Source organism: Chlorocebus sabaeus, chromosome 26, assembly GCF_047675955.1.
Source record: "Chlorocebus sabaeus isolate Y175 chromosome 26, mChlSab1.0.hap1, whole genome shotgun sequence".
Classification (NCBI taxonomy): Eukaryota; Metazoa; Chordata; class Mammalia; order Primates; family Cercopithecidae; genus Chlorocebus; species Chlorocebus sabaeus.
In genome coordinates, this window is record NC_132929.1 from 29998332 (window position 1) to 30026260 (window position 27929).

General features: G+C 35.8%; 1 protein-coding gene across 1 annotated transcript in view; it reads left to right on the forward strand.

Moving 5' to 3' along the window:
• UNC13C (unc-13 homolog C) overlaps nt 1-27929 on the forward strand; it is a 624577-nt gene that overhangs the window by 393653 nt on the left and 202995 nt on the right. The window contains exon 18 of the mRNA XM_008016541.3: nt 10039-10124. Within this exon, the coding sequence (XP_008014732.3) occupies nt 10039-10124 (86 nt within the window). The remainder of the gene's footprint in view (nt 1-10038; nt 10125-27929) is intronic.

The window sequence follows — 27929 nt, forward strand, 5'->3', positions numbered from 1 at the left end:
CTTAAAATGTAGCCATTAGTTTCTGAGAAATTGATAAAATCTATGTTGTCGGGAACATGGAGTATTTATCCTTTGATTTCCAGAACCGACTTTCTTCTTTCACCTGCTGTATTTTACTCATAATTGTTCATTTTTCTCCCCTATTTCCACAAGGCAGAAAACAGTAAAGAATTGTTTGGGAAACTGTTAGCTTTGCAAATGTTACTAAGTTATATTTCGGCTGCTAAAATGGTTTAAATAGTATGGAGAGGGCCAGGCGCAGTGGCTCACGCCTGTAATCCCAGCACTGTGTGAGGCCGAGACGGGCGGATCACAAGGTCAGGAAATCGAGACCATCCTGGCTGACACAGTGAAACCCTGTCTCTACTAAAAAATAGAAAAACATAGCCGGGCATAGTGGTGGGTGCCTGTAGTCCCAGCTGCTCCTACTCGGGAGGCTGAGGCAGGAGAATGCTGTGAACCCAGGAGGCGGAGCTTGCAGTGAGCAGAGATTGCCCCACTGCACTCCAGCCTGAGCGACAGAGTGAGACTCCATCTCAAAAAAAAAAAAAATAGTATGGAGAGAAAAAATTATATACATATGTAGGTATTGGGAAGACTGTGTAAATGTAATTAATACTGTTAGGTAGTAAAGAGATGCTATGTGAGAGCAGTGTAGGGGAGAAAGAATATCTTTTCCTTCTATCCTCTGAGTCCTCAGCTGTAGTCACTATAACAAGATCCATTAACAAGAGAAGAGCATACAAATTTATTTAACATAAACTTTATATGACATGGGAGCCTTCAAAGGAAATAAAGACCTGAATGAATGACTAAATTTGAGTATATTTTGTGCTAGGTTTGACGAAAAGTGGAGAGTTGTGGGGACATGTATAGAAGCCCCCAGAAAAGTATAAATACAGTAAACTTGGAGAAACAGCAAGGCCTGCTCATTCACGTTCCTTTTGATAAGGATGCTTCTTTCTTTGCTTTTGGTATAGGAGCAGCACCTCTCATGTAAGGATCCTATTTCCTGCTTCAGAGGAAGATCAGAAAACCCTTTGTAGGTTTTATTCTTGCTTCAGGGGAAAATCACAAAGTCCTAACTGCACGTGCCATTTCTCAGATTCCTTCCACTTGAAATATTCAATTTGCCAAGGTGCCATATTTTGGGGTAGCATGTTCTGAACCCTGTCAGGAGAAATGTTGTATAATGCTAGACAAAATTAAAGAGAAAAAATCTTATTCCCCTCATTTTCATCAGTTTGGAACTACAAAGCAAATGTCAATCACATTGTGCCAGTTAAGTGAGACCTTGTGTCAAGAGTAAAATTGTGTCATTTCTACAGTAGAAAAGCACCAGTCCTGTCACTAATTCTTAATATTAAGTGAGCTCAGACCCATGTATAGTCACTATGCACCTCTCTTTGCCCTTATCATTCACAAGCATTTAATCATTGCTAATTCTGCCTTGAATACAACGGAAGACTTAAAGGGAGGTGATACTTGGGCTGTGCTTTCCAGGGAGAGAGAGAGAGGTTATTATCTCATAGAAATTAAGAAGAAGAGACAACAGGAAGGTGGGAAATGATCAGAAGATATATGGAATGTCAGGCATGTCAAGAACTAATAAATAATAGAGGTAGCTAGATTATTCATGGTAAGGGTTGGGGAATGAAGGTGAAAGAAATGAAAGTTGGGGCCAGATCATCAGAGCAGGATAGTCATATTAATGAGTTGAAACTATTATATGCTAATAAACGTGTGACAAGCAATTTATGGTTTTAAAGCAGTAGTTAGAAATATGATGGCCTGTGTTTTTAAAAGGCAAATTAGGTGATAATATAGATGTATCAGAAGGGGGAAAAATAGGGGCAAAGACAGAAACTAATAGATTAGTGCAATTATTGAGGCAAATGAAGATAATGACTTGAATTGGGGGTGAGATATTAGGAATAGGGAAGAGAGAGGCAAATTCCACAGGTAGAGCAAAGAAAAAATTCCCTGGAGGGTGCAAAGGAGGGGACACTGTGGATCGTGGCAGAGGCTGATGACTCTGGTAGCTATCTAAATTAATCAGCTAAATAGTATTGCCATTAATTTAACTATGAAATATGTAAGAAAGAGTCAGAAATGTAATTCTGTACGTACAAAATGTACCATAGAGTGGAGGTAAAGTAAAATAAAATACAGGCTTCAGAAGAACTTGTGTAGCTGTTAAAGAAAGAAACTTTGCATTCTTTTTATTTTCTATCATAGGATATCTATTATCTCTACAGGTAATAGCACAACCAAAATTGAAACCAGTGTATCATAATGTATTATAATAGAGCAAAACTTTTAACACTGATCAGAAGGAGACCTCAGACCCCAAATATTGATTTCAGTATAGAAGTAGATCTTAGCAAGAAGTAGATCTTGAGATTTAAATTTAAAGAGGGACTACTACATAAAACATGAAGCCGATAATTTAAACGGTATTCTGAGGAAAAAACCAATAGCCTAATAACAAAAAAGAAAAAGAAAAAAAAGAAAAAAAAAAAAAGAAAGAAAGAAAGAAGGAAGGAAATTAATTGTTAACTGTGTAAACATTTTCAATGCATGGGAATTTTTTTATTGTAAAAAAAGAATAGGCCGGGCGCGGTGGCTCACACCTGTAATCCCAGCACTTTGAGAGGCCAAGGTGGGCAGATCACGAGGTCAGGAGACCGAGACCATCCTGGCTAACACAGTGAAACCCCGTCTCTACTAAAAACACGAAAAATTAGCCAGGCGTGGTGGTGGGCACCTGTAGTCCCAGGTACTCCGGAGGCTGAGGCAGGAGAATGGCGTGAACCCGGGAGGCGGAGCTTGCAGTGAGCCGAGATCGCGCCACTGCACTCCAGCCTGGGCGACAGAGGGAGACTCCCTCTCAAAAATAAAAATAAAAAAATAAAGTAAAGAGAAACATGGGCAAGAACCATGGGCTCTATTACTGATTCTGTCTTTGATTTGTTTCATGTTCTAGTATATTTACCTAATTTCTAACATTACTGAGTCTAAAATGAACGTTATTAAACTTCCCTTTACATCTCCTCTAAATATCGAACAAACTCATTGAATATTGTTTTTTCTTTATTGGAGATATCTCAGGGCTTAACTCCTGACCACCAATTTTCAAATTAAAAATAATAACAACTGAATAGCGGTTTTGTGGGAAACAAATTATTATTATCCATCTTTTAAAATAACTCATGTATATAGTAAAACTCCCATTGATTCTACTTCAAAATTGAGTTTTAAAAATGTTATGATTACAGAAATAATCATATTCACCTTCACAGGCTGTATGAAGTAGAAAATAAGAGTCCTAATATTTTTAGATCATTTCTGTGAAGTAAATCAGTAAAATTTAAAAGCATGACTCCCCAACCTAAGCTTTATAAATTTTCAGTAGTTTAGTGTGTTTTCTTCCAGCTAACTTTTTCACACATATAAACATAGAAATTCATTTAATAATGTTTGCTTTCATAGTGTTGTTTGTGAAATATACGATCATCTTATATGTTAATCAATAATTTGCTTTATTCACCTAATACTGCCTGAGAGACATCTATTCATGTCAATTGAAATAGTTCTGCCTTGATCATTTCAATAGCTGCATATTTTTCCATGGTATCATTTAACATCAGAATGATGCAGCCAATGAGGGACTCCTGGAGCACAGAGAAGAGAAGGGGATAGGGACAGCACAGATACTGGTATAGCAGAAGAACTGAAGGCTTGTAGAGAGTCATTAGGTAACTATGTGAAAATCAACTTCAAAAAAAAAGCCTGAATTTTCATCAATTTTTAAATTGTTTCTAGTCTGATAAGTAGAAAATTTTTACTCTTATTAAGGTGAACAACTCCTTTCTTGTGTTTATGGGGCTTTGATTTTTTTTTTAACTTCCTTTCATCTCAGCCACTTTTTCTTTCATTTTTTTCTATAGATTTTTCACATGTTAATAATAGTATATGTTCTTTTTATGTTAATAATATTCTCTTTTTGTCTTTTATATTAGCTGGTTATATTTTTCCAGTTTGTTATTTTATTTTAAATGATGGTTTTTGTTTTGCTTTTTCTTTCCAACTTTTATTTGAGGTTCAGTGGGTACATAGGCAGGTTTGTTACATGGATAAATTGTAAGTCATGGGGGTTTGATATACAAATTATTTCATCACCCAGATGATAAGCATCTGATTCTTAGTTATATATTAGAATTTTTTTCTAATCCTATGAAAAATGCCAAAACTGCTTTCCAAAACAGCTACAAGCATAGTAGCCAAGAGGTAGCATTTAGATCCGTACTCTTCTCCCACCCTCTACCCTCAAGGAGGTCCCAATGTCTATTGTTCCTTTATTTGTGTCCATATGTACTCAATAGTTAGATCCCACTTATAAGTGAGAACATCTGATATTTAATTTGTGTTCCTGAGTTAATTCACTTACAATAATGACCTCCAGCTCCATCCATGTTGTTGCAAAGAACATGATTTTATTCTTTTTTATACCTATGTAGTGTCCTACGGTACACATTTTCTTTATCCAGTCCACTGTGTATGGGCTTGTAGCTTGACTTCTATGTCTTTGTGTATTATGAATAGTGCTGTGATGACCATACAAGTGCATGTGTCTTTTTGGTAGAAAGATTTGTTTTCTTTTGGTTATATGCCCAGTAAAGAGATTGCTGAGTCAAATGGTAGTTCTATTTTAAGTCCTTTGAGAAATCTCCAAACTGTTTTCCACAGTGGTTGTTTCCCACCAGCAGTGTATAATCATTCCCTTTTCTCTGCAACCTCACCAGCATCTGTTATGTTTTTACTTTTCAGTGATTGCCATTCTGACCAATGTGAGGTCATATCTCATGGTGGTTTTGATCTGCATTGCTGTAATGATTAGCAATGTCAAGCATTTTTTCACATGCCTGTTGGCCATGTGTATGTCTTCTTTTGAGAAGTCTCTGTTCATGTTCTTTGTTCATTTTTAATGATGTTGCCTGTTGTTTTTGCATATTGACTTGTTTAAGTTTCTTATAAATTCTGGATATTAGACCTTTGCCAGATGTATACTTTGCAAGTATTTTCTCCCCTTCTGAAGGTTGTCCCTTTACTCTGTTGATAGTTTCTTTTGCTGTGCAGAAGCTCTTTAGTTTAATCAAATTCCACTTGTCAATTTTTCTTTTCGTTGCAATTGCTTTTGGGGTCATCATAAAATCTTTACCAGGGCCTATGCCCAGAATGGCATTTTCTAGGTGTTCTTCTGGGTTTTTATCATTTTTGATTTTACATTAAGTCTTTAATTCATCTTGAGTTGATTTTTGTATATAGTGAAAAAGATCCAGTTTCAATCTTCTGCACATGACTAGCCAGTTATCCCAGCATCATTTATTGAATGGGGAGTTGTTTCCCCAATGCTTTTGTCAGCTTCATGAAAGATCAGATGGGTTGTAGGTGTGTGGCCTTATTTCTGGGCTCTCTGTTCTGTTCCATTGTTCTATGTGTCTTTCTTGGTGCCAGTATCAGCTGTTATGGTTACTGTAGCTTGTAGTATAATTTGAAGTTAGGTAGTGTGATATCTTTGGCTTCGTTCTTTTTTCTTAAGGTTGTTTTGTATGTTTGGGTTCTTTCTTGGTTCCATATGAATTTAGAATATTTTTTTCCAATTCTATAAAAAATGTCATTTGCCAAACTGCTTTCCAAAACAACTATAACATTTTCCATTCTCAGAAGCAGTGTGTCAGAGTTCCAGCTCTTCTGCACACTTGCATCTTTGCTAGCCCTTAATAGTATTGGGCTTTTGCCTTTTGTGTTTTTTTTTTTTTTTTTTTTTTTTTTTGAGACGGAGTCTCACTCTGTCGCCCAGGCTGGAGTGCAGTGGCGCAATCTCAGCTCACTGCAAGCTCCGCCTCCCGGGTTCACGCCATTCTCCTGCCTCAGCCTCCCGAGTAGCTGGGACTACAGGCACCCGCCACTGCGCCCGGCTAATTTTTTGTATTTTTAGTAGAGACGGGGTTTCACCATGGTCTTGATCTCCTGACCTTGTGATCCGCCCGCCTCGGCCTCCCAAAGTGCTGGGATTACAGGCGTGAGCCACCGCGCCCGGCTGCCTTTTGTGTTTTTAAGCTATTCTAATAGACATGTAGTATCACATCATAATTTTATTGGCAAGTATCTAATGACTAATAATGTTGAGCTTATTTGCATGTGTTTATTTCCCATCTAATTTTTTTCTCTTCTGAAGTGTCATTCAAATCATTTGCCCATTTTTATTGGGTAATGTTTTTTCTCTATTACTGAGATTTTAGTGTAATGTATATATCCTAGATATAAATCCTTTATTAGACACATGTTTTGCAAATTTTTTTCTCCCTGTCTGTGGCTTACCTTTCTGTTTTCTCAACAATGTCTTTTGAAGATCAGATTTTAATTCATGAAGTTCAGTTTATCAATATTTTATGGGTTACACTTTTGTGTTACATCTAGACAAGTTTTGCCTAATATAAGGTCACAAAGATTTTCTACTATGTTCTCTTTCAAAAGTTTTATGGCTTTAGGTTTGGCATTTTGGTCTGTGGTCCATTTTGAGTTAGATGTTTAATTTGGTGCAAGGTATGAGTCAAGATTTTTTCTTTTTTGCCTGTGGATATTCAAGTATTTTAGCATCTCTTGTTGAAAAGACTGTCCTTTCTTCACTGACATACTGTTACACATTGTTGAAAATTAGCCACTCTTTTATTTGAAGACATTCTGTATGAATTATTATATTTTCATAGAAAGCTGCAAATACAAGTAGAGTTTGTTCTTTACTTTAAAAAAACAACAACATTTTATTCATCTTCTGGTGTTTTTACTTTGCTATGCCAATTTTAGAATCAGTTTGTTGATTTCCACAAGAAATTCTGCTAGAATTTTGATTGAGATTGCATTGAATCTATGAATCAATTTGAGAAAAGATAAAATTCTAACATTATTGAGTATATCAGCCTATAAATAAAATATATCGATTTAGGCCTTATTTCGTTTTTCAATACTATATAGTTTTCTTCATATAAATCTTATGCGTATTATATTAGATTTATAACTAAGTATTTAATAACTTTTGATGCTGCATTAGTGCATTCTGACCCTGCTATAAGGTGCATGCCTGTCGTCCCAGCTACTCGGGAGGCTGAGGCAGGAGAATCGCTTGAACCCAGGAGGTGGAGGTTGCAGTGAGCCACGATCGCACCACCGCACTCCAGCCTGGGCGACAGAGTGAGACTTCATCTAAAAAAAAAAAAAAAGAAAGAAAGAAAAGATGCCTGAGACTGAGTAATTTATAAAAGAAGGAAGTTTAATTCACTCACAGTTTCATATGGTGAGGGAAGCCTCAGGAAACATAATCACAGTTGAAGGCTGAGGGGAAGCAAGCAGCTTCTTCACAAGGTAGGAGGAGAGAGACAAGAGCACAGGAGTGAACTGGCAAACACTTTTAAAACCATCAGATCTTGTGAGCACTCACTCACTATAAGAAAACAGCATAGAGGAAACTGCCCCCATGGGGATTACAGATCCCTCCCTCAACATGTAGGGATTACAATTTGAGATGGAATCTGGGTGGGGACACAGAGTAAAACCATATCAGATTCTATTATAAATGATACTGTTATTTTAATTTTAATTTCCAATAGTTCATTGGTAGTATACAGAAATATATGAATTTGTATTCTGTGACCTTATATTTTGTAGCTTCTTAAATTAGTTTTTAGACATTTTCTATGCAGACAATTTTTAGTATGCCATTTTTTATGTAGAAAACCATGTTGTCTCTGAAGAGTTGTATTGCTTCCTTTGCTATCTATATGCCTCTTATGTATTTTTCTTGCATTTTAACAGAATTTAAGAACTCCAGTACAATGTTATGTAGAAATACTGAGAGTCAGTATCACTGCCTTCATCCTGAAGTATCAAGTGTGAGACATAACTATGATTTTAGCAATAGGGTTTTGTAGATTCTCTTTATGAGGTTAAAAAAGTTCACTTTAGTTACTATCTTTCGGAGGGATTTTAAATCATGAATAAATGTTGAAGTTTGTCAAATACCTTTTCAGCATCTATTGAGATGATCATAAAATTTTTCTTCCATAGTCTAACAATACGGTAAATTGTGTTGATTGATTTTTGAAGCTTGAATTAATGTTGCATTTTTGGGATAAACCTCTCTTGATCATAATGTATTACTCATTTTGTATATTGTGAGATTAAATTTGATATTTTTTGTTGAAGATCTATGTTTATAAGAGATATTCTTTAGTTTTTTGTGTGAATATCTTTGTTTCTTGTATATTGTACTGTAAAGCTAATATAATCTTATTCTTGATTTAAATAAATTAAAATAACTAAGCAATTTTGCCTTTTTATAAGCAAAAAGCACTCTTATATCACTTATAATTTTGATGCTGCATACTAATTACATAAAATCTAATGGACTACAAAATGTATGATGCTAGTATTTATGCTCAAATGAAACCTTTTGAAATAAATTGTTTACCTGGGGTTATTGTTATATCAATAAAGTAAAATTTAATGTTGAAAACTAATTTATATGTATTCAGGTTGTATTAAATTTTTTAGAAGAGATCTGAACTTAAATACTTGATAAATATAAAGCTTCTGGATTTAAGTTTCAAAATTGAATGCCTTATTAGACAAATTGATAAAATTGGCAGTCAGTAAGGGAAACTGATGCAACACACTCTAATTTTGATGGAAATATGGACTAGAGTAGTTCTGTAAGTGTCAATAGTCTTTTCTTATTTGAGGTTGTCTTGAAGTCGTATTTCCTTAGGTAACGCTTTCCATACAGGATTATACTATTTTTTTATTTGAACCCCCAAATGTAGACGAATGTGAGAGCTAGCTCTGCTCCTTGATATAAATATTTTTATTCATGTGTGCACGTCTGTATATATATATAGAGAGAAAATACTTCTAGTCTTACATTCTGGCATGGAGTGAGTGTTTACATTGTAATAAAAAGACTCGGTCATCATATTCATTGGGCTTATATTACTTAGGAGCCTTATCATGAGATTGAAAACACATGCAAACAAAACAAATGTTTAGAAGCAGTCAGAATCTTGTTTTTAACCTAAGCTTGTTTAGTCTAAAACACAGACCTGCTTGGAAGTTCTGGAGTACAGATTAGTGGGGGTGCCCACCAGGAGCCATTTTGCCAGAGGGAGTGAGGAATCTTTGTTGAAATAATTCACATGAAGGTAATGGATAATAGAAAAAATAAAAGTACTTATGTGTCCTTCGAGGAAAATGGCTGAGGGATGTATATGAGTTGTGATTTTTTAGTGTCATATGGTATTTGCTATTCACCTTCATCTGATCTATCCTCGAAAGTGAGACATAAAAAGATGGAGTCAGCCAGGTGTGGTGGCTCATGCCTGTAATCTCAGCACTCTGGGAGGCCAAGGCAGGTGGATCACCTGAGGTCAGGAGCTCCAGACTAGCCTGAACCGACATGGTGAAACCCTGTCTCTACTAAATACAAAAAATTAGCTGGGTGTGGTGGCGGGCGCCTGTAATCCCAGCTACTTGGGAGGCTGAGGCAGGAGAATTGCTTGAACCCAGGAGATTGCAATGAGCCAAAATGGCACCATTGCACTCCAGCCTGGGAGACAGAGTGAGACTCCGTCTCAAAACAAAAAAGAAGGAGGAGAAGGAGAAGGAGAAGGAGAAGAAGAAGTCTTCGATAAAACTGAAGGAGCTCTTGAGACACAAACACTCATCACAAGACATCCACAGGGAGCCCCAGTCACCGTTACTTTGGCACTGATATAATGAAGTCTGTTTTCTTACAATCCAATAACTTTTTAACATTAAACTGTAGCGTGTAACTTTTTTTTACTTACGAAAGTTCATAAAGAGAAATGTCATAAATAACAGTGTTTATGAACTAACTACTATGGTATATGTGTAAAATGATGTATCTTGGTTTGTAGGCATGTTATTTTTCTTCATACACTAATAAAATGTGTTTGATTTTAGGTTTCCTCAAGAGTTGAACATGGGAAAAATAAGTGCCGAAATTATGTGGACTCTTTTTGCTCTGGATATGAAATATGCATTAGAAGGTAATTATAAATATTTATACTTATTCACATACATGTTAGAGTTAAATGGTGATTTTGTGTCCTTGGCTTTAAATTTAAGAATTGAAACGTTAAAACATTAATTATTGTGATCAATTTAGTTCCAAAACTTATTTCCATATGGTAGAAAGATAAGGTCTCAAAGTACACAAAACGCCCTAAAGAAGTATATTCGTTTTTAATTATATGGTCTAAGTTCTGGGATCGTAAGAGTATTTCACTGATAGGATTATGCTCATATGTAAGAATACTTGATGTAGTTCATTTACCAAAACAGGCCATATTGAGGAGGTAGATGACTAGTTAATCCAGATATTTGCCTGCATAGACTTGGAAATAGTATCCACGAGGAGGCGGGTCAAAATTCTACCAAGTTTACACAAGAATGATGGCAGAGGTCTTTACCCGAAACTCCACTCTGAATAAGTACAAATGATACGATGTAGAAAAAGAGAAATACAGCTCTAAGTTAAATAATTCTATAAATATTCTTTGTGCACCCACATTGTGTTTACAGTTGAGATAGAAGCATAGACCCGGTTACTGTCCTCTAGAAACTAACAACCTAGAAGAAAAATTTATTTGTACTTATTCAGTAAATATACATTGAGCCCATAGATACTAAATGACTATTGGTACACTGGATGTAGGGGATGCAACAGTGAACAAGATAGCCCTGGTCCCCACCCTCATCAAGATTACGGAGGAGGGCTACAAGAATGCAAACAGTTGCAATATGGAGTGGTGAGGACTAATGATGACGGAATGTCTGGAGAAGCACCTACATCAGACCTGGGGCTAGGGGACAAGGCAGGCTTACTGCGGGAAATTCCTCTAAGAAAATGTAACTGTGATAAAGACCTAAAGGATAAGTAGGAGTAAGAAGAGCTTTTGGTAAGACAGAGCACTAGCAATTAGAGAAAGCACAAGGTGCATTTGAGAAGAGAGAACTCAGTAGGCCCAATGACCAAGAAAGAGGTAGCAAGAAGTAAGACAGGAGAAATTAGCAGGGACCAGCAGACAGGCCCTTCTGGACCATTTGTGAGGAGTTTGACTCTGTGTGCCGAGAAAAACAAAGTCCCATAAAGGATTTTCAGTAGGTGCATGTCTTAGATTTGCAACTTAGAAAAATCATTTTGATTACAATATGGAAAACAGGTGGCGAGAGTAAGACAGGTTTTACAGAGTTCATGTTTATCATGCTACTGTTTAATAGCTTTCCTGTACCAGGTTGCAGAGGGAACGTTCAGTTTTTCTCATTTGGAAAAAAAGGTACTCAAGAGATCATAATATCTCGTTTTCTGATAAAGTCAGCCTCTTCCACTCACAAATAGAGAGGCTTATCTAATCTTTCAAATCACACCAGAACTGCTCAGAGGTGCAATTCCTTACTTTGCAATTTTTCTTCTACAGTTTATTCATGACCCAGCCCTTCCTACCTCTTCCGTCTTTGACTCCTACTAACCACATCCTTTTACATCTCTCTGCTTTCACTGTCTCTTTGGGACCCCAACATTATCTCTTAAATCAGACAGGAACCACCAGTCCACTGAGCAAATACATTTTTTGCAGATAGTATTCACTGCATTCTCCCACCCTCCTTGGAAGTCTATTAGGCATCTGACAATTTTTAGCGTCGATATAGATTCTTAATCTCCTCTGGCAGAACCTACTCTTGCCTTCTGTTCCCTGTAGCAGTTATTGGTACCACCATTTACGCGATTACTTAAGCACATATGGGTTATCATTGATTCCTTTATTGTCTTCACCACAATAAAAGTTTACTCCTGCATGAGGGATTTTTGGCGAGCGGCTCTGATGCCTGGATTTTTCTTCCCACCAATCTTCACGAGCAGCCATGTAGGGCTCAGCTAACAACACCTCCTCAGAGAAGATTTCCCTCACAGCCTTATCTGTAGTAGCTCCCAGGAATAACTTTATTTTAATCTGCTGCATAACAACTAATTGTATTTGTTTATTTGTTTGTTGATTTGATGATTTCTTATGTGTCTTTTTTTACCACAATGTAATTTTTTTGTCTGTGACTTTTACCAACATATCTACATTGCCTATAATGATGCCTAGAAAATAGAAGCTACTCAATAACTACTTGTTGAACAAATAAATTACCAATTTTACCAGGTAATCCCAACTCAATGGATTAATGGAAAGGGTAGTAGAGGAGACATCAATTTGTGACTGTCTTTTGCTGTGAAACCTTGGGAACATTCCAAGAGCTCAACACCTTTGTGTTTCATTGTTCTCCCCTTTTGTTTGAGTGGAACAAAACTCAGTGCATTTTGAAACATTTAATGCCTTTTTGTATCATAATGTATAAGCCAAATGTTATAGGAAGTTGATAATTAACTTTATCATTTAAGTTTTAGAGTAAATTTAAAATTTACTCTAAATCTAAGTCTTAGAGTAAATTTAACTGAGGACTTATGTACAATTCTTCATAACCATATTTTCCATGTTTAACTATGATTCAACATACTTCATATATATTTTAAAGATTAAAATGTTTTAGTGCTTTTTAGTAGAATAGATGGTCTTATTAGTGACATTTTCAATTATATGAGATTAGAGCTTTTTGAAAAAAAGAGCTATGTTAACCATGTGTCAGTCCTTAACACAAGCCTGGCATGTAGTAGTTGCTCAATAAATAATGGTTGCATGAAAATCTAAGGTGCACTAAAGCAGTGTGTAAATGAATACATATGTGTAGATTAGCAACATAATTCAGAATTATTTTCATTTATATTATAGCCAGGCGGTTGTTTTTTTTTTTCCCCCCCCAAGATGGAGTCTTGCTCCGTCGCCAGGCTAGAGTGCGGTGGCGTGATCTTGGCTCACTGCAACCTCCAACTCCCTGATTCAAACCATTTTCCTGTCTCAACCTCCCGAGTAGCTGTTTTCTAGTCCGTTCCATATCAAAGTTACATTGTTCAGCAGTTTAATTGCCCATATTGATATTTTCACAACAGAATAGTAAAGTTTCAGCTCATCAGAATGCCTTTTAGCCTCAATCCTTACCCAAAGGCTTTCTAATATATAACAATCTGTTTTACATTAGCAAACACAACCCACAGAACCTATGGCAAGATGCTGCTTTGATGAGATAAAGCCACATTTTAGCCATCAAACAGATTTCACAGGCTGGTTAATAAAAATCAGCTGTCAGGCTGTCTAATACAAAGTCTGAGAATACGCCGTTTAATCCCCTATGTCATTTTAGTGGGGAAATGGAGACCAGGGAGAATAGACGTTGAGAAGCAGGGCAAGACCAAAGTGGACAGATGTGTTTCAGCCTCACCTTCCTCTGCTTGTTCTGCGTGTTTCTTCCCACATCCTGTCTGCCCTGCCCCTTCTTTATCTATATCTTATGAGTACCTGGTGCACTCAGGGCTTTCCAAGAAGTTAAACACACTAAAGTATTCGGGACATCGTGGTTATCCCTTCCAAAAGATCTGAAATCAACATAAGGAAATAAACACATTATAATTAAAAACTGGGATGGTGGGCGGGGGGGTGGTAAATATATCCCAGATACACTGATGAGCTAGAAGTGGCCGTGTGGGAATGAGCATAAAAGACAATAAAATGGAAGCAAGAAATGAAACTTATTAGCATCTGCTTCTGACCTCTAAACATACATCTCAGAAATTTAGGAGATTCTTGCCTCCTTTCATCTTTACATTGAAGGAAAGCAGCAGTGTTAATTCCATTGGCCTAAACTTGGAAGCACAGATCCTCTTTCACACTTACAGTAAGTGCATTTCACAGTTTCCTCCACTGGCAGTTCCCTTCCAACCCGCGCACTCCCTCCTCCTTTGCAATTAAGTTGAAACTACTTGTTTTATATATCTGGAGTAGATAGAGAAGGCGAGCTCTGTATACCTAATCTGGAAACATACTGACTAAAATATTTGGTTTCTAAATAACAGAAGAAAAATAGACATCTAGGAGTGTTTGTAATGCTATTATTCAGGTACACCTTTGACCATCTAAATCACTTTGTTATCTATTTCAGTAAAAGATAATTAAAATGTGTTTACCTGAGTAATATGCCATGCTCTTTTGATAGAGATGAATATTTCAGAGTAGGTATGTAATTAACTGGTCAGGCACTTTCTCTGATCCAACTTAAAACGTAATCAAATGGTAAGAACAGGGCTACACTAACTTCTCAGGCTATGAATGCGGTCTCACTTGTAGTATAGCAAATCTATTTGTTGAACACACAGCTGTGTGTTCTGATATTATTAGAAGTTCAATGGCTAATAAATTCAGTAACTTTTAAGTCTGTCTTTCTGTTATACAAGGTGAACTCTAGCAGAATCTCACGTAAATGGAAATGAGTTTCCAAAAACCCACTGAGCTGGTATTAGAATCAGGATATGGAGCATTACCTGTTTAGATATTTTTAATTAGTACATGGTCACTATATAGATAGAACACAAGGTCTTGATGGTTATTTTATCCCTGCCTGAACTCAAACTCTAAGATTCTAGTTTTATCTCATATAATTCTGACTCTTTGGTTTTGAAATAAGGAGCAACAGTGGACACTGACCTTCAAGGATTTAGTTAAGTTACCTGGTCATCTGTGTTCCTAGAAAACACTGAACTTTCTCACATTTTTTGTTTGAGATGGTATTAGAATTTAAATTTCTTGTTAACTCAATGTAGAGTCCGTGTTGTCATGGATACAGCTGGTCTCTCACTATTGACCTTGGTACTCACTCAAGTGTGACAACTTTTTTTTCCTCTCATATGTGAGGCCTCAGGAGACTATAAGGCTAAGACTAGGTTATCTTTCTCTCTCCCTTGTACAACATACCCACTTTTCTAGTTAATTGTTTTAGTAGCTAATTATTTTTGGTGGGCTTAAGGAGTCAGAAAAGAATAAAATGAACAGATACCCTGCAGTAGCACCAAAAGAGTAAAGGAGAAACTCTCAGCTTGGATAGCTAAAAAGTATAAGGTTTAGCGTTAGTGTGTCAGTTACCTATTATGATATAATGAATTATCCCAAAATATAGTGCCTGGCAACATACATAAGTAGCTGCTATTGTTGAAGAACTGTCGGGCTGGGGGATTGCTTTCCTAGGTGACATACTCACATGGCTGTTGAGTAGTTGCAGGCTGTCAGCAAGAGACCTCAGTTGTTCTCAGCATGGACCTCTCCACAAACTCCTTGACCATCTCCAAGATACAGCTGCTAGCTTTTCCCAAAGTGGGCAATGCAAGAGAAAAGGCAGAAGCTGCCATCTTTATTATCTATACTGTGAAGCCACACTCAGTCACTTCTACGATATCTCATTGGTTGCACCGTTCCGCTTGTTCAGTGTGGGAGAGAGTATACAAGGATATGAACGCTAAGAGTCAAGGATCACAGGTGTCATCTTGAAGCCTGGCTAACACAATTAGCATTTGCCTCTCTGATCATTTCTGTATAATATTAGCATATTCTTATTTTAGGTAAGGTTTTTGTTTGTGATGATTTTAAGCAAAAATAATAGTCAATGTGGATAAAACCATTTTTTTTTCCTTTGGCTTCATTTCCCTCAGCTCTTCCCATAACAACAAGAAAATGAGGTGAGCAAGAAATAACTCTTGAAATTTTATAAAAATAGATTATTGTCTAAGATGTTAGCCCTCTCTAGTTTTCCTAGCCAAGCTCCTCTGGGAAGAGAATTCTGGTTCACTGAGAAGAGATTAACCAGACACTTTCAGGAAAGGCATTCATTGATCTATTGTGCTCCCTTCATTTCAGAACAGTGGTTTTCAACACTGACTATACATTAGAATCACCAGGGGTAGAGCCTCGGCCTTTTGAAACATACCCAGATTTTTAATCTTATTTAGCAATTGCCTATTTAGCACTTGCTAGGTACTCGTTTAAATGATTTACAAATATTAACTTATTTGATTCCCACAACAAACCTATGAAATAAATACTATCATTATTCCCCTTTTAGAGAGGTTATTTTGCCTGAAATTACATTGCAATCGAATGGAAGAGCCCAGATTCCTGGTGGTTCTAGTATGTATTCATACTAGATTGATGTATTCATGATTGAGTACCGTTATTATAATGTTAATTACATTTTGGAGGCCTTCTTTGAAAATCTGGTAAAATATGTAGACTGTATTACTAGAAAAATGCTAAATAGCCTACACATCAAAACTCTGCATATATTCTCTCAAAGATATGTATACAAATGCCCTGTAGCCCAATCATTGACTTCTTCCAAGGATCCATGAACCCCAGGTTCAAAATTTGCTTGCTAGAGTAGTGATTATCCCTGAACCAGCAGCATCAGCTAGGCAGTTGGTAGAAATGCAAATTCTTAGGCCCCACCCCACATCTACCTAATCAGACATCCTGGGAATAGGGCCCAGCAATTCCTATTTTAACAAAACTTCCAGTTGCACCTAACGTGCACCAAAGTTGAGAACTACTGCATTAGAAAACCACTTGTGGAAGCAGGTGATTTAACTAGCAAATGAACCCATCTTCATGGTTCTTTGTAGACATCTCATTGTTCTTGGCTCATCCTTATGGAAGTAGAAACTATGTGCTGTTAAAACTTGGTTTATTTGATAAAAAACGATCACCAAAGGAAAATTAATCACAAATATTCATTTACTTTTTCATTAATGCAAACATATATTATATATTCAAGGAATCCCGAGAATGTATATATTATGTATTCAAGGAATCCCCAGAATGCTTGCTCTGTGCCAGACATTATGCTAGCAAGTCTCAATGCAACACAACAGGCATGATCCCTGTCTTGAGAAACTTTTTACTTTACAATAAGCAAATAATTACACAAATAAACATATAAGATTTAATCAGTGATATGGATGAAAAGCATGTCCATTAGACATCTCTAACTTAAATGTTTAAAGTAAACCTAGAAGTACAACCTTCTCACCCACATCCTATTCCTCTCTTGGTCTTTTTTTTATTACAGCAAAATATGTTGCTATTTGTGGATTATCAGACATTATCTTTGATTCCTTATTTCTCTTACTCCACCACCATCTCCAGACACTTGACATAGACAAATCCATAAATACTTACCTGTTCTACCTCCAAAGCATATTTGGCTCTCACACTTCTCTCCATCTCTACTACCTCCACCTAGTTCTAGCTACAGGCCCCCTTCACTTTGATACCTATAATAGCCCTCTAAGTAGTTTGCACGTTTCCACTCTTGCTTTCTTATGATCCATTAGCCCATAACATTCTGATTGACTTTCACACACTTAGATTACATCAAGACATTCTCTGGTATGTAAAAGTTTCCAACGGCTTCCTCTTTCAATTGACCAAAATCCATTATTTTTACTATGGCTTATAATGTAGCATGTAGTCTGGGTCGTACTCATCTTTCCAACTTTACCTATTCAGTTTCCTCTCACTCAAATGTAGCCACACTGTCCTCATGACTCTTCCTTAGCTGAGACAAATGTGTTCCCACACCAGGGCATTCATCTTTGCTTGCTTCTCTGCCTATGAAGCTGTTTCCCTTCTCTTCGTAGAGGGCTCCTTTCCTTTCTTCAAGTCTCAGTTCATGGTCACCTTCCTTTACAACCCTACCCTGACCATCCCATCCCTCACAACACTCCCAAACATCTCCAACTCTTTTTTTCTCCCCCAAACCTTTATTGTATCTGAATCTTTTTATTTAGCCTGGTTATTTGTTCACTTCTTCACTACTTTTTTTCTGTTTTTGATGGCTTTTCCTTTTTTCTGTTTGTACATGTTTTGGTTACAATTCAAAGCAAAAAGAAAATACACTTTTACAGTAATATAGTACACACACACACACACATATACACACACACAACAAAAACAAAAACTTCATGAAACATATCATGATAAAGATAACAAATTCTGAAATTTTATTTCTTCATAGGTGTGAATGTACATTATATATATGTATCTGTATATACATGAAGATATTACATGTTTACAATATATAGCATACATATATGATATAGTGCATATAATTTATGTATATATATTTAAATTCTGGTCATAACCCTCTAAGTTGATGTTATGACCCACTGAGGGGTTGAAGGTAGCAGTTTAACAAGACTGCTTTTAAAAATAAGCTTCATAGAGTATGAAACTTTGTAATTTCATTTAAAATTGAATATTCCTATTCAAAAAATAATAATTGAATATTTAAAAAATATATTATGCCACCTTAAATCTCACAAAATATATATTTTAGATATAGTCAGATATATTTCTATGTTGATAAATTTGCCAATATAATATGACATAAAGATAATTTCCCCAACAATATTTGGAGTTTGACACAATTTGGGGCCTGTCTTTGTGTACCTAGCTCTTTATTTCTAAATATACGTAAAGAAAATGTTGTATTTCTGCATAAAAATGTTTTCTCTTCAAACAAATTAAGATATTCCTGGTGAATGACCACATCTCTTGGGCAAGGTATTTGAATGCAGCATTTGAATATAAAAATCTATAGAAAGCCATTAGTGCCAGGAGGAAAAATACAGTAAGAGTTCAATCAAGAAAATAAAGTTGGTATTGGCTGAAAACAAGGGAATGAGCTAACTGCATTTTGCATATGTCAGTATCATAACATGGTAGTTTTTCACTTATGTGAAAATTATATATTTAACTTTATATTTTTTTCTATCATTTTCCTGCTATTAGTTTTTCAGCCACGTACCGTCTGGGAAGAGATAGGAGAAAAAAGAAAAGATAAAGTGATGAAAACTTGCTTAGATTTTTCTTCCTTATTAGTGGTTTTTAAAAATTTTTTTAGAGAGATAATAAATTGAAAGGAATTGTTAAAATTAGTTTAGAAAAGTTCGTTTTATAAAGGAAACAGAAATATTTACATGTGATGGCCTTAGATGCTCATTGCTGCCTTGCTGCATATGGTTGATTTAATAAAGAGGATAAAATTATTTAGGAACAAATGAATATTATCTAAACTACTCGAACTTGAATTGTGGAACTTGTAAATTTAGCTGTCTCCTCATTAAATCAAATGAATCACAAGCCCAACAATGCATGCAGATATGTAGATATTACCAATGGAAAAAAAAATAGTTGTGACTATTTTTGTAATATTTTGGTAAAAAAAAAAAAAATCTGTGCCTTTGTTTGGAGACTGTTGATACTCAGTCAGTGAAAATGTTTTGGCAACAAAAGAAACTTGGGAAGGAGGTAGCAGTTGGCATAAAATCAGCTTTCCAGAAACTTTCTCCTGATGAGAAGCTTAGGAAACCATGTTTTTTGTTTTGTTTTTATTTGGAAATCTTCCAGGGAAAGCTCTGAAGAAATGACCTCCTATTGGTTCTCTTGGGGTAACTGTCAATTATACATGTTTGTTGTAAGTGCGACATGGCTGCAACTTGAGGAGAAGGGGAAAGGACTTGGCGAAAGCCCATTTATGCTTTAGATCAAACCTTTTCAAGCATTATAGATAACATTCACATGTGTATTATGCTATCAAGAAAATACCTGTGAATGGTTTTTGGTGAGTAACTTCAGACACATATTAATCCTATATCAATGGGGTATTCAATTTGGCAAAAAGCAATAGAATTAGGGTCAAGAAAATGGCATTTTTAGAATCTAAGTAGGAGAGGAAGATATAGGCTAGACCTATTGACAGTCTGCTGGCTGGAAAGAATAGGAGCAGATTGGAGCATGGAGAACATCTTGGAGAGAAAACAAAAATGTTTCTTGGGGAAATGAGTGTATTCCCTTGTTTTCCCTGTGCTCTCTGCTGGTCACCCTCTCTGCATCTCTCCAAGAAACTTCAGTGCACTCTGTATTACTTGTCATTGGAAAGATTCTTTAGGAATGCTCCAGAATGCTGATCTTAACTTCAAAATGTGTCCTGATGAGCCAAGGCCGACATGCTATGTATACAATGCCATGTGCTGCAAGAAACTCCAGGCCTTTCTGGCCTACCAGGGACTTCAGCATGTGAAAGAGTATGAGTGGCATTAGGATATGGTTTATTCTTTATCAAGAATAAATAAATTATTTGTAAACCTTAGTACCATCACTAGAATGAGTAGAAACACATTACAATGAGTAAAAACTCACAATTCACTATGTAGATGGCAGAGTTCAACGACACCATGACCCCAAATCACTGCTCTAGCTTATTGGAAAAATTCAAAAGCAGTAAGTAAAAGGATAAAAACTGGACCTGGGTTGGTGGGGTGGGGCTACAAGAGAAGATTCTGCAATGAAGGGAGGCAACCAGTAGTAAGTGGTTTGCAAACAGGAGAATTCACACTATAGGTGAATCACAACCCAAGTTATGCGGCTAAAGAATTTTCATGTTTTGTTCCGTATAAGAAAAACTTACATGGACAACCAGGCATGAGAGATCTTACTAATAGACCCAAAGGCAAATGACACCTAGAATTAAGTGATTCCTTTCTCAGTTATTGTAGTCTCTCTTAGTGATACTATTCAAAGAAATGTATTCACCTCCCGAGAAGTTAGTCTAGATCAGTGATCTTCACACTGTGTTGTATGGAACACTAAGTTAAAACTTCAGGGACTGCTTTGGTGGTAGCTAAGGTTCAGAGAAGAATGACTACCGGCCAGCTAATTTTTCCTCTGTTTGACATAGTATGTTTATTGGTCATCTATGCCACAAATTATCCCCAAAGTTAGTGCATAAAACAATGCAAATGCAAATATATAATCTTAGAGACTTTTGTAAGTCAGGAAGTCTGATGTGGGTTTCATTGGGCTAAATCAAGATGTTGGCAGACAGGCTTTCTTTCTGGAGACTATAGGAGAGAATCCATTTTCCTATCTCTCACAAGCTTCTAGAGGCTTCCCACATTTCATGGCTGGGCCATCTTCCAAATTCTATGTCAGCAATATCCAAGTATTTTTCTCATGACTCTAACACTGACTCTTCTGCCTACCTCTTCCACATTTACATGTCCTGTTGATTACATTGAGCAGAACTAGAAATCCAGCATAATCTTTTATCTTAAAGTCAGCTGATTAGCAAACTTAATTCCAACTGAAACCTTAATTCTTCTTTGTCATTTAACAGAACATATTCATATTCAGTAATCTGGGCATGATTTCGCTGGGTCCTCTGTCCTAGATTATCTTACAAGGCTGAAATGAAAGTGTCATATGGGACTTGGCCTCATCTGAAAGTTCAACTGGTGAAGGATCTGCTTCCATATTATCTCGTATGGTTGTTGACAGAGTTCAGTTTCTCAAAAGTTATCACACTGATGGTCTCACTTCTTCCTTGGCATTTGGCCTGTGGCCACCTTCAGTATCTTCACAAGTAGGCCCCTCCAATATGGTGTCTTGCTTTCCAAAGTATGCAAGCAAAGAAACCAAAAGAGTCTGAAAACAACAAAAAATTTGTAATATCTTATAACCCAATCACAGAAGTGAGAACTCATAACTTTTGTTGTATTTTAGTCATTAGAAGCAAGTCATTAGGTCAAGTCTATGTTCAAGGGAAGGGGACTACCCCGGGGGGTAAATAGTAGGAAGTAGAGATTATTTGGGATTATTTTAAAGGCCACCCACCATGGAGTATTGTTTAGCCTCAAAGACATTGGCTTTAGACAGATAGGATGAGTACAAAAATCTGTCTCCATTACTTACCCGCCATGCAACACTGAGCAATTGTTCTGTCAACTCTATACATCAATTTCTTCTTCTGAAAAATCATATTGTTGTGAGGATTAAATTAGGTGCTACAGGTAAATTGGTTAAATAATTTCTTGGTACATAGTAATAAGTGCTCAAATATTAGCTTTGGTGATAATGATAATCAGTCTTCACTTGAATGAAGAATTAAGTGCTAAAACCTGAGTTAACCATTCAGCTAGATATATTCTAAAGCTATATCTAAATTAAGAATCGATATGTTTCATTAATGACCTAAAAGTTCAATTTTTCTACTCTTAGACTATATAAATCATAACATTTTACTAAATACCAGAGGATAATATGACCTAATAATTTCTTCCTTTACTGTTGAAAATGTATATGATATGGTTTTGCTGTCTCCCCACTGAAACTTCGACTCGAATTGTGTCTTCCAGAATTCCCATGTGTTGTGGGAGGGACCCAAGGAGAGATAATTGAATCATGGGGGTGTTTTTTCCTATGCTATTTTCATGGTAGTGAATAAGTCTCACAAGATCTAATGGGTTTATCAGAGGTTTCCACTTTTGCTTCTTCCTCATTTTCTCTTGCTGCCACCATGTAAGAAGTGCCTTTCTTTTTCCACCATGATTCTGAGGCTTTCCTCAGCTATGTGAAACTGTATGTCCTATTAAGCCTCTTTTTTTACTTCCCAGTCTCGAGTATGTCTTTATCAGCAGCATGAAAACAGACCAAAACAGTATATTATTTTTCTGATTTAAAAACTTACAAAAAAAATTGAAAAATACAAAGCACAAAGAACTTCAAAATTACCCAGTGTATTTATCCAGAAATTATGTGTAGACTTACATATTTGCTTTTTACACATTTAATATAATTTTATATAAAACATTTATAACTTTAATTTTTACATAATAACCAAAATACTTTTTATGAAAGAAATTGTAGCTCATTATATTTTACTATTGACAACTTTTCTTTTTATAGTCATATATGTTCTTGACTTAGTTATTTGGTCAGCCTGTGTCTGCAGGTCATTTTTTGAAGGGAAATGTTCATGGATTATAACATTGTAAGTCCCTGCGTGTCTGAAACTACCTCTGTGGCGCTTGAAAGACAGTGTGGCTAAGTATATAATTTTTAGGTGATACCTATTTTCTCTCAGAACCCTGTGGATACTTTTCCATTGTCTTTTGGTATATAGGGTTATATATATGGTATATATATAGGGTATATAAGGTATATAGCAAGGAATTATAAGACCATAATAATTTTCTTCTTTGAACACAGCCTGTTCTGTTTTGTTTCAGCCTAGATGTGAATAATACTTTTTATTTATTTCAAGGTTGAAAATAAACTGAAGGGTTTCTTTCCTTGTTAATTGTGCCTGGTACTCCTTGAGTGCTTAAAAATTGGTAGACTCAGGTATCTCTTTAATTCTATTTTTTTTTTTTTTTTTTTTTTTTTGAGACGGAGTCTTGCTCTGTCGCCCAGGCTGTAGGGCAGTGGCAGGATCTCGGCTCACTGCAAGCTCCGCCTCCCGGGTTCCCGCCATTCTCCTGCCTCAGCCTCCCGAGTAGCTGAGACTACCGGCGCCCCGCAACCGCGCCCCGCTAATTTTTTGTATTTTTAGTAGAGACGGGGTTTCACCGTGGTCTCGATCTCCTGACCTTGTGATCCGCCCGCCTCGGCCTCCCAAAGTGCTGGGATTACAGGCGTGAGCCACCGCGCCCGGCCATCTCTTTAATTCTAAAAACATCTTTCTACTGTTTCTTTGTTTTGATCTGACAAAAATCAAATCATGTCTCTCTTCTGCTCATGACCCTTATCACACACAGAATGAAATCCAGTCTTTACCCTGAACTGGAAGGCCCTGCATCTTTGCTGGAGGCCCTGTCTCTGAACTCATTTCCTATGACTCCCAGCACATCCCTTTGTGACAATCACTCTGAACTCTTTGTCCTTCCCCAATCACATCATACAAACCTGTCCCTCAGGTTGTCTGCATATCTGTTCCCTCTGCTTGGCATACTCTTTTCCTGAATATCCACTTCAGGTCTCTGATAAGGAAGTCCTTACTACTTTATAAAATAGGAAAGTAGAACCACCCCCAATCTATCACCCACTGATATGCTTATTTGTTTATTGCCTGTTTCCCACCTTAGACTGTAAGCTCTATGAAAGGGACTTTTCTATGTTGTCTACTGTTATAACCCTAGCATCTAGAAAAGCATCTGTCATGTGGAAGATAGGTACCTAACACATGTTGCATGAGTAAATTCCTCAGTTTATGTTCCTGGTATGATCTCTATGCTAGATCTAAAGTGGGTATGAGTAAGCACAGCTGCAGAATACCCAGACAGTGTGCCCTTGGATCCCTTGTTTGCTTCCCCAAATGCTGATAGATTGCAAATATGCTTGTACTATCCCATGGTGCTCCCTGCCTTCTGCCCCACCCCTTCTCAGATTGGTGGTTGATCAAGCACTGAAGGATTTCTGCCTCTTTCTTTACAGCTGTTCCTCACGTGCTTCTGTGTCTTCCCCCCCGCCCACAATCTGGTCCACTATTTCCCATATATTGTGTAATTCCTTAAAGTTTCTTGCGTGTGAATGCTACTCTTCTCTAGAGTCTAGGCTTATAAAGGATTTTGTAGGGATGAAAGGAAACAATGCTCAAACTGCTTCATTATGTTTATAGGGTTGTGCAATCACCATTATAATTTAAATTTATAACATTTTCATCATTGCAAAAAGAACCTTTGTACCCATTAGCAGTCATTCTCTGTCTTTCCCCCTCATTGAACTGTAGACTTTAAATGGGTAAACTTTATGATATATAAATTGTTATCTTAATAAAAAGTAATTTATAAGTGAAAGTCTTATTCAAATGTTTTTAATTATTTTGATTTAAAAAGCAATACAGAAATTCCTGAGGACAAGTTAAAGCATTATTCTTTTATGAACTTCCTATATTTTCCATGTCTTTACCTTTTAAAAAGTGTAGTGATCTCTAACGTTATCACATTGTCCATAATTTTCTCAAATCACAACAGTTATTTCCCACAAATAATAAAAGGCAGTATAGAAACATATAGTTATATTTAACCTTAACATGTTAACTATAACTGGTATTTCTTCCATCATTTCTTTAATCAAATTCATTCATGTATAGCATAATAGAGGTGGATAATTTCCAGTATAAATAGGTATTGACATTTTGAATATTCACTTGTAATTTTAATTAGATTTTTTCTTAATTGAATTCTATGCAAGGTACATTCAGATTTTATCATTTACTAATTTTTATTATTTATCTCCATGGGAATTTGATATTGACACTTTGAAGGCAGTGTAATGACAGCATTGCCATTTTGCTATTCCTTTAATTTGTCAAGTCACTCTGGGAGTAAGTAACAGAAAGTAAAAAGTAACATAGTTCTGGATAAAATTTAAGTGATTTGATTTGGAGAATAAAACTGAATTTTAATGGTATTTTATCTTTTATAGTTAAAAATGCATGTGATACATCAAAATGCACACTTGTAACTAAAACACTTTATTTCCAAAATAATATGCCAATTTGAGGGTAGGAACATGGGAACAAATGTTTGTATAATTATCGCTTATTTTTTACAGTATTCTATACATTCAGCATTTTTTAAATTTAACCCTAAGATAACCTCTAATCTAATGGTATGTTGACATGCTTGATAAGTGAAAATTTCAGATTCTATATTCAGATTTTTGTGAATAAGAAAAAATAAACCATTCTATTTTTTTAAGTTGTGCTTTATCAATTCTTAGACCACTTAACTTAACGGTAATAAAGCATTTTTACATTTAGTTTTTTACTCTTCAAATTATGAAAGTGTCTCTAGAATCTTGGTTACTGCTTGATGACCAAGCCCAACTGATATCAGCTATTAAAATTTTTGGAAAATTTGTGATCAGTTGTAAAGAAATCCAAAATTATTTTACTACTAGTCTTTTCATACTTCTTTCATATTGAATTTTGCCTTTCATTTATTTTTTCCTTTCTTATCACACTGAAGGTTTAGACTTTTTTAATGTGTTAATTGCTCAAACTCATTAGCCTATTAAGCTTCTCAACATCATATAAGGTAAATCAGCATTAAATATTAATAGAAATTAAGGTACACAGAGGTTAAACAACTTGTCAAATTACATTTTCTATGCCATTGCTGTTAAAGGAGTTATCTTAAGTCTGGTTTTATCTTGTTTAAATTTCCACTAACTGAATAAAATTTTGCATGAGAATTTAAAACATTTTGTTTTCACTGCACTAAATACTATCTCAGGAATTTCAAGAACTAGAATGAGCTTTCTGGGAAATGGAGGTCTTTCATTCAGTTATTCCACTGAGAGATTCTGGCATTTGGCAACAATATTTAAATAGCTAATGTAACTGAGGGAACAGTTGGTGAGTGGGTTTGAACAAATCTTGCCTCCTTAGTGATCCAAGTCTTCCCATGGGAAATTTCAGATGTCATGAACTATGTTGCAACTTCTCTTTAGAGAAAACCTAGGCAGAAGATGGTAACAGCCAAAGCAGTTACATTAACACCTTTTACTTCCTACTGCCCCTGCAAACAAAATAATTGGTTAAGTCACTACTCAATGAAGAATATTCAGAATAACTATTGCTGACAGAGTACTGGACTTGGGGATTTATTTTGTGAACGTTTGCATTTGTTAAATTATATAGCCAAGAAATTTAATGTATAAAGCAGAAATTCAGGTTTATAACATGAGTAAATTTCCTGGAATAATTAAAAATTTTAAATCTTAGATCTTCTCAAATATTGTGTCGCCATATTGGGGGATCACCTCTGCCAACTTTACCTCTCTGAATCACAGGCTTTTTTTTTTCTGCCTAGAGAGCCAATACTTTTTCTGTGTCTTCATAGTAGTTCTGAGAACTTATCTCCTTTTCCCATTAATGGCTAAATATTTGGAAGGTCTAATAGGGTATCTAATATGCAATATCGCATATTGTCAGTACATACTAGTATATTAGAGTGTACGTCCATCTGGTTTTATCTATTTTAAACTCTAAAATTTGATGTCAAATATTTTTATTGTTTCACTATTCTTGCAAAATCCAACTTTTATAAAGTAGATCTACTTAAAGTTAATATGTGCTGCAGTCTATGTAGTATGAATTAATTGCAACTGAGGAAGTACTTTTGAAGACTGTTGGTTTTACATTCTTTAAATTACTTTCTTTGGTAAAAATCTTCTGTGTAAAGTGGAAAATAATATGTGCAATAAGCACAAGCTCAGAGAATTAGACCATATGGTCTCTGTAGCTATAATACTTGGAAGTATCAGATAGTCATTCTCTAAGATCGTGTTAAAAATCTACTGCATAGATTCTTTCTAGAGATAACATTAATCAATTTTACATTTCAGAATAGCTAGAAGAAAATAATTGACATATTCCTAGAGTAACTAAAAGATAAATATTAAGGTGATAGATATTCTAATTACCCTAATTTGATTATATGAATGTATCAGGCTAGCACATGTACCCTGAAAACATGTACATCTATTATGTATCAATAAAATAAACAATTTTAAAAGGTGTGACTTCCATATATTTATATTTAAATACATTTCTAACAACCACAAAGATGTTACTCATTTGACCATTTAATAAGCTAATATTTAAATAGATACGCTGTGTCAGGCACTGTGCTAAGTGCTTGGGACAATAAAGACGTAGAATCTCTGCACTAATAGAGTCCATAGTCTTGTCAGGGAGATAGATATTTAGCAATTATTCTTGCTTATTTAAGTAAGAGTGACTGTGATGCCTGTTAGAAAAAATGAGTGTGTGGTGTTAGAAAAACATTTGAGAGGGGAATTTTGTCAGGTGATTCAGAAAAGTGTTCCATGAGGAAGTGATTTTTGTGCCAAGATTACACAAACAAGCAGAATTTAACCAGTTGAAAAGGCATAGTGCAATCAAATTAGAACTCAGGATTAAGAAACTCACTCAAAACCTCACAGCTACCTGGAAACTGAACAACCTGCTCCTGAACGACTACTGGGTAAATTACAAAATTAAGGCAGAAATAAATAATTTAT